A 15,775-nucleotide genomic window follows, 5' to 3' on the forward strand; every position below is an offset into this window, starting at 1 on the left:
TGGTGAAGGAATTTAAGGCAGCCAGGTGGCAAGGGGAGATCAGAGACCTTTGCTGGTGGCCAGGGATCATACCAGCTTGGGTAAGCAGGGAAAGAAACATCCTTCAGAACCACCCTGGCTTCCACGGTAATCTTTCCCTCTTCACAAGCTCTCTGGGGTGACGAGACAATCTGCCTCAGCCTATGAGAAGACAGGTCCTGCCATAGTTTACTCTAAGGAAGGTTCCTGGAGTATGTACCTGCTTCCCTATCTTGAAAATCCTGACAACATGCCCCCCTGTCTGCCTTCGCCGCTCCCTCTTCTTTGGCCCTTATTCCTGCTGGGGGCCAGATGCATCGCAGAGTTCACGAAGCAAACTCAGGACCTCTCACGATGTGTTCAAGTGGTCGTATATTTCTGTAATTTTTGCAAACTGAGATATTTTGACAGCAGTTAGCTAAGAACTTGTCTCTTTCCATTCTGACGTGCCCCCCACCACACTTGCCCTCCTGCCGGGTGGTGCTGGAATGGCCCGGCACTGGGGACCTCTAAGAGGAGGTTGGGCTAGGGGAACGTTTAGCTTGGGTTTAGTGGGATCTAGTTCCATGGTGTGCCGTTCCTTTTATATACAGTTCAGTTGTTGGTGGAGGAATAGTTTGCAGGAATCCTTCTGTGGCCACTGAATCAAGTCATGGAGTGTCCTCACACAAAGGAAGCAGGGCCCCCCTGTGGCTACCCCCCAGCCCAGCTTGGTTAACAACAGCCTGGTTAATGAGTGCCATCAATTCAAAACATAGAAGTTTAGTCACCACATGAGAAAACTAGAAAAGCCCCCAAATCTTATAGCCTATGTACAGATGAGTGCCTAGTGGGTACGGTTTGCCCCAAACTTGACAATAGTCCTAAAAACTTACATGACCTGACCAAATGACTAGTTTTGGCTCCGAGAGAAAATTATAACATACCAATCATTCTAAAGTGTCCGCCGTAATAGAGGAAAGACTGAGTTAGATTTTCAATGATCTTTCAAAGACTGAATTAGCTTTAACTTCTGGCTGTAACAAAAGTATATTACAAAATTGTCACAGAGGGGTGCCTGGGTGGCACAGTCAGTTAAGTGTCCAACATCGGCTTAGATCATGATCTCACGGTTCATGGGTTTGGGCCCCACGTCGGGCTCTGTGCTGACAGCTCAGAGTCTGGAGCCTGCTTTGGATTCTCTATTTCCCTCCTCTTTCTGCCCCTCCCCTGCTCGCACTCTGTCACTCTCTCTCTCTCTCTCTCTCAAAAATAAAATAAACCTTAAAAAGTTTTTTAAACAAAATTATCATAGAAGAGATGATCAGAGATTATGCAGTACATTCACGTGTTTGCTACCTGCAGTTTGGCAAGCAGCCAATTGGTAAAAATGTTATTTTTGTGAATTATGTGATGTTCATAGTATTTGCCAGCTTTTTCTAATTTTTAATCTGCAGTTTTCCGATTCAAAAATAAATATTCAATTTCACACCTGATTTTGTGTTCATAATTTCATATATTTTTTTTTAATGTTTATTTTTGAGACAGAGAGAGACAGAGCATGAACGGGGGAGGGTCACAGAGAGAGGGAGACACAGAATCTGAAACAGGCTCCAGGCTCTGAGCTGTCAGCACAGAGCCCGACGCGGGGCTTGAACCCACGGACCGTGAGATCATGACCTGAGCCGAAGTCGGACGCTTAAGCGACCAAGCCACCCAGGCGCCCCCATAATTTCATATTTTTAAGAGGCCTCCAAAACCTCTTCACACAGTGACTGCCCCACCCTTCCCTCGCCCAGCACTGAGTGTCCCTGACTTAATGATGGTCTTTGCAATCAAACGAGCAAACTGCCTGTGCAGAATTGGCTTGTAAGCTCCCTGAGGACAGCCCCCCAACTCAGAGTCCCTCACACACAGCCAGACCCACCAGAAAAATTTAAGAAATGCCTGTCAACAAAGCTTCTGAAATGGGACCGGAATTCCCCAGAGCAGGTGACTTGGGCGGTCCCTCAGCGAGTGAGACATTTCAGAAATGAGATGTGTGCTGGGAACCTGCAGGGTTTTTTTTGGAAGACAAGTGTTTCTGCAGAGAGAAGATGTGATCCTTGATTAATAATGTGATCCAGGCAGCCCAGCGGCCAAGGAGAGAAGACCCTTCTTGAGGGCAGGGGCAGACAGGGTTACTGAGCCCAGAGCTGGGTTCTGACCCTGACAGAAGCAACATTGAAGGGGGGCTGGAGCTGGTGTCAGGGCCTTTCGGCCAGCCCACCCACAGGCCTCCTCCGTCCCCTGCAGCCTGTGCTTCCCCAGTGGTTGGGGGAAGGGGGCAATGGCACCCATCCAACAGGCCTGCCCTACCCCCACGGGCCTGCACTGCCCACCCTTGAGGCCAGAGTGTCGGTGAACTCTGAGTGGCCAACATTTCTGAGGGCTTTTGTAACATGTAGTCACCTGTGCCACCAGCCTCTTCTGCCTGCGGACCTGGGGCACAGCAGGTGTAAGCGGTCCCTGCCCTCAGGGGCCCAGAGATAAGTGAGGCTCGAAGTGTGAGTTTTCATTCCACAGGAGCCATGATGACATTAGACCTTGCTAATATAATAGAAGACAATGGCTAATAGGTCAGTATGTTTCCTCTCCCAGGTAGTAAACGTGTAAACAAGGACCTGGCCCAGTCTTTCCCAAGGCATCTGGAGAAAGATTGGTCCCCAGGATACACTTAGAAAACAATGGTTATGTGGACAAAGAGGTATGACAGGTGGTATATCCTGAATCCCCACCTAGGAGATCCTGAGACTGTAAATAAACTTCTTCGTTATTGCCCACTTGCCCCAAGGGTGTTCGTTCACACAGTGTTATCTCCTCCTGCCAGCATTTTGGGGATGTTGACCCATTTTGGGAGACACTGAACTAAAAACTGACTCTGTAGTGGAGACTTTCCAGCCTCAGGACAGAGAGGTAGCCAAGTTCAGAAGTAGCAGAGTTTTTCTGGCTCATTCTCCCACGTTCTACAGGCAGCTACTTCCTTTCCTACGTACAGGCTGGACCCTGTCCGGAGCTTGCCCACAGCAGGAGCTTAGCACTGACCAGTGCCAACTTCCCCAGGCTCCTGCCCTTCAAGGCCCCCGAGATAGGGATTTCTAACCCCTTCAGGTAAGCTGCCTGGGCCCAGTGCCAGTCCCACCCACAGCCATCTGTATAATCCAGCCCCCCCAGGGTTCTAAAATCTGCCACGCCCTTCTAAATTCCACCGGACCCTGCTTCCATAGAAAAAAGCAAGACCATCTCACTTTTCTTAGTCTCGATTCCATCTTAGTTATCTTTTTTTTAAGTGTATTTATTTTGAAAGGGAGAGAAAGCGCAAGTCGGGGAGGGGCAGAGAGAGGGAGAAAGAGAGAATCCCAAGCAGACTCCGTGCAGTCAGTGCAGAGTCCCATGCAGGGCCTCGAACTCACCAACCGGGAGATCATGACCTGAGCCTAAGTCAGATGCCTAACCAGATGAGCCACCCAGGCACCCCTCCATCTTCGTTATCTTTAACAAAGGTCGTGATTTATACCTCAGAGCCTTCTGAGAAAGGAAAGCCCAAGAAAGTTCCATTTATCCTTCTGAGCATGCTCTGTAAACTAAACGGGGGAGAATTCTTATCCTCTGGGAAGGGATGGTATATGAGCAGCTGTGAGGGGAAGGCCAGAAATAGGAACAGAACTGTCTGCTGTGGGACTGGGTGATGTTGGTACTGGGTGGTTGACTTCCCTGCCTCAACTCCCTGCCAAAGAGCGGGGACAGTGATAGTGCCCACGCTGTGAGACTATCATGACAATCATGAAAGAACACAGAGAGCTCGGGATGGTACCTGCCACGTGGTCAGCCCCTGGCAAATGTTCATTATTATTGTACACCTTACTCCACAGTGCCCTGGGGTTAGCCTTCTCTTTCTTTTTGAGAGTGGAGGGGGGAACAATGCACTAAGGTGCTGAGTCTGACCTCCGGGTTGACCCCCAGCAAGATTAGCAGCACAAAGGGCCCAGCTACCACAATGCAGCCTCAAGATAATGTCAGGTGGAGATTCACAGCCACGGCTCACACCTGAGGGAGCCCCAAGATTTCAGAGGGCTGGAGTTGAACATGGCTGTTACCCTTGCCCTGTGATAGTCACATGGCCAGCAAACCTCCAAATAATTTATTGACTGGCAGTCGATTCCTGAGATTCCACTGTGGGCCTGTCAAGCCAGGCAGAGGATGTAGGGGCTGCAATAATTTCCCCATATAGAAAATGAAAAAAAATATATTTATTTTTACATTAGCTGAGCTAATGCTGGCAAAAAGAAAAAAAAGAAAAATCCCTTGTGCATAATGGGTGTTCCACAGACGTTAGTTCTACCCCACGTAAAGATGTTCTCAGTTACTTTTATCTGGATGTTGTTGAGAGATCTCCAAGGAGGGTTTGCTAGGTGAGGGGAGAAAGTTGAAAGTGCTGCTCTCATTTGGGGATGGAGGTGGGGGACGGAAAGGAAGACTTGGGACTCACAGATCAACATCTTTGATGTTCCCCCTATGGCTACGAGAGTCACTAATGTCCCCTCATCACAGAGGCTTTCCCGGACCACCCACCTAATCCTTCACTCTATCTCCTTACCCTGCTTTATTTTCATTCCTAGTACTATCTTTACCGGACATGTTATACATTCATTTGTTCATCTATCTGTCCTGCTAACAAGGATGCTCCGTGATTATAGGGACTTCGTTTTGTTCGCTGCTGGGATTGAATCTCAGCACTGCCAACTTTTAGCTCATCTGGCCTTGGCCAAGTTATTCACCGCTCTATACTTTTCTCACAGGGTCATTTTAATAATGAAATGGGCCAATAATAAAGTAGCACTTGGCGTAGTGCCTAGCATATCGTACGTTTTCAATAAATGGCAGCCGTTGTTATTATAGGTTGCTGTCCAGTAAATTTTTACTTCCTTGGGGTCAGCTGCCTGGAGAAGACCTCTGTGGCTATTCAAGGATTCATCTCATCCTGAGAGGAGCTAAAAATAGAAGCTGCACTAATTGGGGAACCTTGGAAACACTGAAACACTGTTTACCCTTCAAAGCAGGTGAACCAAGATCTATGGGACACTGGTTCTCAAGTGTGGCTATAAACCGAAATCACCTGGGGAGTTTTAAAAAGTACTAATGCTCGGGGCCTACCCGCAGAGATTCTGACGCCATTGCTATGGCAGGTGGCCTGAGAATCGGGATTCTCTGAAGTTCCCCAGGTGCTTCTGATGGGTGGCAGTTTTGAGAGCAGCTGCCCCAGGGTGCTGCCAGATTGCCCTGTGAAAGTCAGCGAGACAAATGTCTAATTATGGCCTGGCAGTTAATGCATCTTCCTAAAAGGAGTCTTTGCTCACAGACCAGCCCATTAAAAATGAGCCACTTTGGCCCAGCAGGGCCCCTCATTTAAAGTTTGCTGTGTTGTGGTGCAGCATCCTAGGACTCTAGCGCCCCGCAGAGGGAAACTTGGAGACCAGGAACTCAAGCAGATGGGGAAACTGAGGCTGAAGCAGCTTAACAAGCCTTCCCTCCATCGACCTCTCTAACCAGCTCAGCGGCGCATCCCTGGTGACGATGGCGGGAGGACAGCCGGCGATCCCGGTACATCTCCAAACAAACAAAACATTTTGTCATGTCTTTGAACTGTGGTAGAATTCAGACTGCATGGTTTGGACCCCAGGAGGGTCATGGCCAGAGCTTTTACCTGTGATGTAAGCTGTAGTTGAATTAGAAGGCAACTGCCTTTCAAGAAAGTGCTTTTTAAAAGGAAGCCCACCCTGTTGCTCCCACTTTCCTGCTGCCTAAAGGTAAGGGGAAGTAGATTATGCTGAGAGAAATAAGCCAGTGACAAAAAGACGGTACAGTCAGATTGACAGATGAAGTAGACGGGTGGTTGCCAGGGGCCGGGGGCACGCAGTCTGGGATCGTCTTGCATGGGTACAGACTCACTTGCGTGAGATGGATGGATGGATTCACAACAGTGCGAACGTACTCGGTGTCGCTGAATTGTACACTTAAAACCGCTTACGATGGTGAATTTTGTGTTGAGTGTATTTTGCCACAGTTGAAAATAAAGTATTAAAAAAAATTCTTTTTTACGTTTATTTCTTCTGAGAGACAGAGTGAGTGGGGGAGGGGCAGAGAGAGAGGATCCCAAGCAGGCTCCGCACCTGCCAGCGAGGAGCCCGACGCCAGGCTCCATCTCCCAAACCATGAGATCGTGACCTGAGCCGAAACCGAGAGCTGGACGCTTAACCGACTGAGCCACCCAGGCACCCCGAGAATAAATTCTTCTTTAAAAAAGCGGTTCTATCACAATTTTTTAAAATATAAAGACAGGAAACCACATGGAGTCTGCAGACCTATAGGAACTTAACTGGGCTTTGGTTGATTTCCATGGAAACCTAGGCAGAGACTGTGAATTTCATTGGACAGGATCCCCTAGAGCATGGAATGGGGAAGGGGCAGCCCTGAAAAAAGGGGACATATGAGCATTTAGGGCATCTTGAAGGTAATGAAAACTCAGTGCAGCTGATTTAACCATATTATTCCTTCCCCCGTGTGCATTTCAGCTGCATAAACAGAATGTACCCGATGACTTACTAAGGATTGTGCTGTGCACTTGGCTTTTAAGATTGTGTGTTCCTTTCCTCGGCTTGAGAGGTTCCCTGCTGCACATTTTCATGGAAATGAGTTTAATAGAATGAGTGTGGAGTCAACAATAAGAACGGCTATTTGGCTGTGGTGTTCTTTCTTTTTAAAAAGGCTTCTAGCACGCCTGATACGGATATTGGCACAAGTAAGAATTATACCTTCAGGGGGAAAAGACTGGAGAGCGGGGGACCGTACCTCTGTGCTTAGAGGGGCCTCTGGGAGGGTGTTGTTTTTCTAAATGATCTTTTGATGGGTGTCTGTAACACAAAGAATTAACCCCTATTATGGGTCAGCCTGCTGCTCTGAATGAGAAATCTGCCTGGCCTGCGAGCAAGGCAGATCATAATTCCTTAGGGCAAGGTGTGATATTAAAGGTCAGCGATGGCTTTGCTGGTCCAAGGTCAGTGCTGCAGCATCGGCATCACCTTGTCCCCCTGATGAAACGGAATCTGCTTTCAATCAGCCCGGATCCCTGAGTATTCGAGTGTACGCCACAGTCTTGGAAGCTGTGCTCTAGATGTCCACCAGGAGGGTGGTGTCGGCACGTCTCTCCACGAGCTTGTCCATGCTGTGCCCGGACACCTCAGCCTGTTAGGAGCCCAGTCCCCCACTTAGCTTTAGAGGGTTTCCTCACGTGAAAGGCAGCAGAGCTGCATATTCAGATGGGCGGTGCTACATCCGCACAGCCTGGGGTGGAACCCAGCTTGTCTCTTACAGCCTGTGTGACCATAGATAGAGTGCTTCCCCTCTCTGTGCCTCAGATTCCTCTCTGTAAAAATGGATATAATGAGAGTCCCTACCTCATGGGGGTGTTATGAGGATGAAGTGAGTTGATCCATATGAAGCAGAGCAGTTTGAGGAGTTCGGTAAATGTTAGCTATTATTATCGTATTACATAGATTTCTGTCTCATGCTTTGGCTCACGTGTGTCCCCAGAGTCTCAGCGAACAAGCTTCACTCCTCATCCATATGATAGACTTGCAAATGCCTAAAGGCAGCTCTCATGCCACCCCCCGCTTCCGTGTGTGACTTTCCCATTCCTTGTGTGTATTCTTTCAATTTCCACGGCACGCTCACCAGAAGGTCTTCTGGGAACTAGCACGTCCACAAGAATCACAGCATCCATGCAACACCCCCATTGACCCCTGAGGCTAAAAATTCTACTCCTCCACAGCCTGATTTCTTTTTCCCTTGACCTAGTTCCTTCTAGATCAGACAGGGGTGTATTTGTGTGCTGCAAGGAAGCACGGTGCCCGGGGGCTTTCCCAAGGCCTTCCTCAGCCCCATGATCCCCTGCTATCCAGAGAGTAGCGTCTTGCTGTCGGCCAGGGCTTGCAGGTTTCTTCAGGCTGCGAGCAACAAGGACTGCAGAGCCTGTAACTGCTGTGCTCCACAACACCCTCCCCGGTACTAAGACTCAGCAAGAGCCATACCGTAGGAGGAAGGCCTGCCCAGGGCCAACGGGAAAAGCAGAGCAACCTCTCCCGGCGTAAAGTGAAGCTCCTGTCCTACTCACGACCCCTCCTTCCCCAATTCTGCAGCCCTCCTTTGTTCTTCCTGGTGTTCTCAAACTGGGAGGGGGGCTCACGGGTTCCCTGGGGAGCTCATTCAAGATGGACCTCCATGACTCCAAGCCAGTAACTTTGGGCGATCTGTACATCTCACAAGCACTTCCCCTGGTTCCCGTTGTTGGGGGGTCCTTGGCAACCACTAACTTTCAGAACAAAGGTCATTCTCCTCTGCCTCTTCCCTCATCCCATTTGTCCACATGCCCAGATTTCTCTCTGTCCCCTGAACACATTCCAGGTCTTCCCACCCCCCACCCCCCAATCTTTACTCACATTGGTGCCCATTGTCACCACAAAACTACCTAAGATGTCCCCATCCTTTAAGACCAGCTCGAACCTCATCGGCGTGGAGCCTTCCCTGACCCACCGCTAAACGGACATGCCCCTGTGCGTTCTAAGTATGCCTCTTCCTCGCTGCTTACCAGGACTCTGATGTGCGTGGTGGTGGAGGTCCAGCAACGTACAGGTTAGAGCATGGCTCTGGAGCCAGACATCCTGGGCCACTTCCTGGTCATATGACCTTGGGCGGGTTGTGTTACTACTCTGTGAAGAGCCTGCATCCAGAGGCTGATGGGAAGACTACAGAATGAATGCATGTAAAATGCTAACACAGCGCTCGGCACAGAGCAAGTCCCACGCAAATGTTGACCAAGATCATTTCCTTATCCTTCCGACAATCATAGTCAGTATTTCATCTTTTTGACCGCATTATACGCTCTTTGAAGGCAGGGAAGGTTTTAATCATCACCTTCATTTCCATACACAGGGACAACACCTGGCAGAGACTTCTGGTAGAGGAGGTGAGGCTATCGGAACCCCCACCCCCCAGCCTGGCCTGGACGCAGGGGTAGCCCTAAGCAGCCATTCAGTATGAGGGGAGAAACCAACCTTCCCACCTTGTCCTCCCCACACCACACACTCAGCTACTGTGGCCTGGGCTTTCATTCTTCAGGCCATTTAAATGTATCCCCATTTAAATTCGCCCTATCCTCATGAGGGGCCAGAAGGGTGAAATGGAAGGCTTATTGGAACATGCTTCTCCCCAAACCTTCTTTTTGTCTCCCAGACACAAGAGATCAGGCTCAGAGCGGGTGGAGGCATAGAAACAAGTGGCCCAGACCGGGAGCCCACCCTGTGCTCGCTCGCTGGAGCAGCGGGCCGGGGCCCACCCTTCTGGGGTGAGGGTGAGCAAGGCTGTTCTCCATTCCCTGGCAGGCAGCTGGGACTGAGCACAGTGCCCCCTGCTCTCTCTGCAAAGAAGATGCTCAGAGCATTAATTATACCTTCCCATTGGATCTGTCGGGGGTCCCTAATTACCCTCCTCAGAGGCCGGCTGCTGCTAGATTATTTCCCAAACACCTACGATGCTTTTGCAAAATCAAAGCCTCCCCTTGGCTGTACCTGACACTTACAAAGAAGCAAAATGGACTGGCCAGAGCAATAGATGAAGAAGGCCCGATGGCCCCGTGACGGGGTCTCGACAGGAAACCCTGTCCAACCGCCCCCCAGCAGCACCTCCAGAATCAGCTTCCCACCGGAACACCAAGGGATGGGGTGGCAGGAGGAAAGGGATCCTCAGGAAAGGGCAACTCCAGTCTTGCCTCTCACGTGCTGAGAGGTAGCCGTGGAGAAGTGTAGGAGTGTTGGTTTCCTGTCCCCTCGGAGCCGTGACGCCTTCCGACTCGTTCGACAGTGCACCGTGTGAGACCAGGTCTGATGATTGAGGACAGGCTCCTCTACAACTATCCCCACCCGCAGGCTCTGGCAGGAAAGCCATTTAAGGATATCCGTTGAGCCGATGTACTTACTGATTTGTGAGCCCTTCTGATAAAACTGAGTCTCCACTCCTGGATATTCTTTAAAGATATTTTCTTTTCATTCTAGAGGATTCTGACTTTTGCCCAATCACTCCACTGAAACTTTCTTGAATTCAGATCACCAGTGTGCTGTGGGTCCCAGAGCCACTCTTGCTCAGACACCGCAGGCTCATCCCAGCTGAGGGCAGGACCCCTGCCACCATGTCCCCAGGTCTGCCCCACCAACCGGGAAGGGAGCCTCCTGTTGGTTCCCAAATTCTCCTCTGCCCTATGGCTTCTGAAACCCATCAGTATGTCTTCTCTATATTTTCAAAAGGGCTTGAGAGGCAAGTAACCAGAGGGAAGCGGCAGCTAGTGGTTAAGGAAAAAGCATCAGGTTCTAGATTTTCATTCAAAAGTAAGGAAGAGCTGTGAGTGAACTTTCTTAGCTGCTATCATGGCCTGGCCCTTACTTCTGGCCCAGGGGCAGCGTTGCCCAGGCAAACATCATTGTTTTACTTTCAAGGCATGTATTTCTGGAAGGGAGCCCCCGCACCCCCACCCCTCTGTGTGCCCACTGCAGTCCTAGATGCTGCAGAGAGCCAGAAGTTAATTACAGGAAATTCCATTCCCTAAAAGACTGTTCATTTACATATCAGAGAAAACTCCCCTTCTATCACCTCCCCTCTGGGTGACTCCGCTTTGGTCTCTGGCAGTCTCAGCCTCTGACTAGAAAATAAATCAGACCATTCTTTATTTACGAACCGCCCACCCAGAAGTGAACTTCTACAGTTTGGCTTGTGTCTGTAATTTTTTTTAAGATTTTATTTTATGTATTTTTTTTTTTTAATTTTTATTTGTTTTGAGATGGGGGTGGGCAGGGTGGGGGTGGGAGAATCCCAAGCAGGCTCCATACTGTCAGTGCAGAGCCCAGTGTGGGGCTTGAACTCATGAACCATGAGATCATGACCTGAGCCAAAACCAAGAGTCGGACACTTAACCAACTGAGCCACCAAGGTGCCCTGAGATTTTTTTTCTTTTTAAGTAATCTCTACACCCAACATGGGGGTTGAACTCACAACCCTGAGATCAAGAGTTGCATGCTCTACTGACTGAGCCAGCCAGGCATCCCAAGTGTCTGTAATTTTTAGAATCAAACTTAAATTCCTAACAACCTACTGCACATACAACAACATGTATGAGTCTGGCTGCATTATGCTAATGGAAGGAATTTAACCTCATAAAGCAGCTATGACTCCATTATAGGACATTCTGTACAAAGCAAAACTAGAGGACAGAAAGCAGTGGTCGCTAGGGGGCTGGGGGAAAGGCAGGTGACCAGAAGGGGACACGAGGGGATTGTAAGGAGTCCATTTGGGTCGGAGCATTGAGATTGGGGAAGCTCTGTGTCATTTCCTCTCTCCTCGCTTCCCTCCACCAGTTTGAGGCCCTACTCTGAGGAAGTATGTGCCACAGAGGAGACAAAACTGCTGTCATAATTGCAGGCTCTCAGAAGGTTTCAAACATTTAATAAATCTTTGCTTAACACATAAAGAGAGTCTAGGTGTTGATCAAAAGCTCCTGGGTGTTTGGGCTTCTTAAATTTTCATCTGCTTTAGCCTGGGTCTGTGATATTTCTTCCGTCAGTAAAAACGACAATTCAAACGCTAAATGGGGGGTTCCATCAGCAGATAACAAGACCATCCCTAAAGTCTCCCACGGTATCCCCTCAGTCTGAATTGTCTCACCTTGACCCCAAAATGGGTCTGCCTTCTCAATTTAAAGAGACTGTTCCAGGTAATCCAAATGGACACCTCACAGGTTACATTGTGGGGTAAACGTTCTGAATCGTGTAGAAAACAATTTCCAAATTGCCTGGCTATATTTTCCATTCTGTGCTAAAACACTTATGTCATCACCATATCTTGTAGGGAAGGATTCGATCCCAGAGCACAAATCCCTGAGCAGTGGCTGAAGTCAGCTAGTACACCTGTCTGCCAAAAAGACATGCTGTAGAACTCCCAGAATCCTCTGAGCCAACCAAAGCTGTGTCCACTCTGCCATTTAGGGCTGTTTCCATATGCTGTTCACCTGCACCCATTAGGAAGCTGGCCTGATCCATTTTCAGCAGGGGCTCGGTGTCTCTGACATTGTAGCCACATTAATTCTGCTCATCAGCACCAAAGTAACTGGCTTGATTTCAAATGTAGGGCTATTTCTGAGATGCAGTCACTGGATGAATGAAATTCCAGGTTCTCATCGTTACTCCATTGATGGTGGTAATGAACTTGACTATGGTTCCTACTTATCCATCTTCTTACTAGATGAGGGCAGATTTGTTCTGCATGGTTACATCAAGTTGGGGTGGGAAAGTATTCTTTCTGAAATATTGGTATGTTGCCTCCCTGTCCACAGAGAACCCCTGGGACTCAGGTAAGGTTCAACAGTGAAGGGATCCAGAAAGGGGTGCTGCCTTCGGATGGGGAGAGATCCTCGAAGGAGGTGCTTGGGACAGAGGGTATCTACACACGGCTGATCATCAGAACTGGGTTTTATTTGTCTTCCAGGGTTATCTGTCGGAAGGGTTGGTAACTAAGTGGTACCGCTCACCACGCCTGCTCCTCTCCCCGAACAACTACACAAAAGCCATCGACATGTGGGCCGCCGGCTGCATCCTGGCCGAGATGCTCACGGGGAGAATGCTCTTTGCCGGTAAGTCACTAGCCATGTCATCTGACTTCTCCTCTAGTGGCGTTCTGTAAAAAGGGCAAACTGAGTGCAAAACAAGAAGAAGAAAAAAAAAAAAAAAAAAAAAACACAGCATGCCAATCACAAAACATCCTGGTCTTTCTCTTTAAAATGACCTGTATGGGGTCATCTGGGTGGCTCAGTCGCTTAAGCGTCCAACTCTTCTTGATTTCAGCTCAGGTGACGATCTCATTGATCCTGAGATCGAGCCCCCACCTCCGACTCTGTGCTGACAGCGCAGAGCCTGCTTGCAATTCTCTCTCTCTCCCTCTCGCTCTGCCCCTCCATTGCTCTCTCTCTCTCTCTCCAAATAAATAAATAAACTTTAAAAACTAAAAAAAAGGAAATTACCTGCACAGCCTTATGGAGCTACTTGGAGGCACCTTGTTATCATTTCAGGCAAAATACTGGAGAGGCTAAAAATAGTCTACTGAGCACAGAACTTTCAAAATCAAGTGACTACTTATACTCAGACACCTTAAGATTGACCCCTGAAAACATCTATCCTACATTTTCAGCCTCTTCCTCCTCTCTCCCTGCGACTGTGAGCAGTCGGTCTGGAGTGTTCATTTGGACAGGGGCCCCTCAGGGGGCTCCCAGAGTCCCTGAGCTGTCCCCCGTGGGGGCAGCCAAAGGGGCCGCTTCAGAATAGAACCTGAGCTATAGGCACTCGCTGGGGTAGCACCACAGCATCCACACGTGCTTGGTGCTACACAGGGCGTCGTTGGGGGACATGGAAGGGCCCCACCATAGGCCACCAGCTTCCGGCAGATGGGAGTCCTGTAGGAATTGGTGGTAAGGGGAGGGCCCTCTGAGCAGCTAGATGAGTCTGGGGACTTCTTGAATTTGGAGAGTCTTGGTTAAGGATTTAACCCGTAGAGGTAAATGGAAGGGGTACTCAAGCAAAAGGGAAAATGGGAGCAGTGGAAATAAGAAGAGTCTGGAGGTCCAGGGGGACAAGGAAGAGAGAGACCTGAGCCTCACCAGCAGTGCCACAGCGCTGACACAGCATCAGTGTCTGGGCGGCAGGAGTTGTGAGTTCTGAGACTCATAACGTCTGAAGCTCCTTAAGGACGAGCTTCCTGCCTGATGCCTGCCAGGAAGAAGGTGCTCAGTAAGTCATTATTGAGTGAATGAATGAAGGAGCGAATAAATGCCTGACTCCACTCCTGTTCCGCAGACCTGGCATAACCCATCCTCCTCCCACTGCCTGAAGGAGTGAGCAGTACCACTTAGTTCCCAAGACGCATTCCAAAGCCAATTTGTTATTTCTGAATTTCCCCCTCCTCATTGGGATCCTCCTAATTGGAAACCAAAAGGTGAGGCTCAGTCCTGGTTTTAAAATCATTTCCTTTCCCAGCCTGTTAAAGAACATGCAGAGAGGCATCTGGAAAGGGGACTTGGGAAGTCTTGGACCCGGCTGTTAGCTCTGGCTGATCAGTCTATATCAGACTGGTCCATTCCAGAAGCAGAGACATTTGACAAAGCCAAGCCCCAGAGATGGCAAGCAACCTGCCCACAGTCACACAGCAAGTTAGTGGCAGAGGGAAGACCAGAACCCAGGTGCCCTGGCCCCCGGCCCAGCGCTGCTCCCACTGTCCTGTGCTGCCCCTCCCAGGCCTCCTAGAAACACCTGGGGGCTTCCCTTACCCCAGCCACTTGGGCAGCTCCCTCGTAACCATCTGGTATTTGGCTCCCCAGGGGCCCACGAGCTGGAGCAGATGCAGCTCATCCTGGAGACCATCCCCGTGATCCGGGAGGAGGACAAAGACGAGCTGCTCAAGGTGATGCCTTCCTTCGTCAGCAGCACCTGGGAGGTGAAGCGGCCACTGCGCAAGCTGCTGCCCGAAGTGAACAGCGAAGGTACCTCCACGGGACAGCCAGGCCAGCACCCTGGAGGCCGTGCTCTGGCTTCACCCTGCGGGGCTGGGGCGGGGGGGGGGGGGGGGGGGCGGTCTCCTTCCAAAAGGACGGAGCGAAGTCCTTAGATGTAGGAGCCAAGGCCGCCCCACTGCAGCAGGAATCTGCTCTAGCTACTTCCAGGCTGAGCGTCACTGGCCCCTGGAGTGCAGCCATCAGGCCCCCCTCAAGGCAGTCGTTAGTGGTCTCCCATAGTCTACCCCTGTTGTTGCTTCCTTTTCCTTCTCATCTTTTTCACTTGCCTTCCTTCCTGCCCTGCTTCCTCTCCCTTTATCTTTTTCCCCTTGATGATGTGGTGCAGAGAATGTGAGGTGTTTTTTTTTTCATTTTTATATTTTAATATAATTTATTGTCCAGTTAACTAACATACAGTGTATACAGTGTGCTCTTGGCTTCGGGTGTAGATTCCCATGATTCATCGCTTACATACATCCAGTGCTCATCCCAGCAAGTGCCCTCCTCAGGTGCCCACCACCCATTTCCCCTCTCCCCCCCACCCCTCCCCTCACTCATCAACCCTGAGTGTGTTCTGTGTATTTAAGAATCTCTTATGATTTGCCTCCCTCTCTGTTTGAAACTATGTTTTCCCCTTCTCTTCCCCCATGATCTTCTGTTAAGTTTCTCAAGTTCCACGTATGAGTGAAAACATAGGATATCTGTCTTTGTCTGACTTATTTCACTTAGCATGATACCCTCCAGTTCCATCTACGTTGTTGCAAATGGCAGGATTTCATTCTTAGAGAATGTGAGTTTTATGAGCTTGAGACCCAGACCCAGACTCAATTCCCAATTCCATCAGTGAGTAGCTGTTTGGCCTTGAGCAAGTTTCTTAACTTCTCTGCATCTCAGTTTCCTTAACTATAGAATGGGTATAATGATATGCGTCACATAGGGTCATCATGATGAGTAAGTAAAATAAAATTTGTAAAGCCCTGGGCATAGGATAGTTACTCATCAACTTAAATGTTAACATTATCACCAGGCCTCATACTTGCTAGAGGCTTCCTTAGGAGACCCTTCTCTTAGGTAGGATACAGGTTCAGCCAATTGTAA

The 15,775-nt window shown here is 49.4% G+C and overlaps 1 protein-coding gene across 4 annotated transcripts in view; it reads left to right on the plus strand.

Annotated features, from left to right (window-relative positions):
* The window catches only part of MAPK4 (mitogen-activated protein kinase 4), a 153,659-nt gene that overhangs the window by 127,838 nt on the left and 10,046 nt on the right, over window positions 1–15,775 (plus strand). For all 4 annotated transcript variants that reach the window (XM_045456913.1, XM_045456915.1, XM_045456912.1 and 1 more), the window contains exons 3-4: window positions 12,622–12,766; window positions 14,504–14,665. In XM_045456913.1, the coding sequence (XP_045312869.1) occupies window positions 12,622–12,766; window positions 14,504–14,665 (307 nt within the window). The remainder of the gene's footprint in view (window positions 1–12,621; window positions 12,767–14,503; window positions 14,666–15,775) is intronic.

The sequence above is a fragment of the Leopardus geoffroyi genome, chromosome D3 (assembly GCF_018350155.1).
Source record: "Leopardus geoffroyi isolate Oge1 chromosome D3, O.geoffroyi_Oge1_pat1.0, whole genome shotgun sequence".
NCBI lineage: Eukaryota > Metazoa > Chordata > Mammalia > Carnivora > Felidae > Leopardus > Leopardus geoffroyi.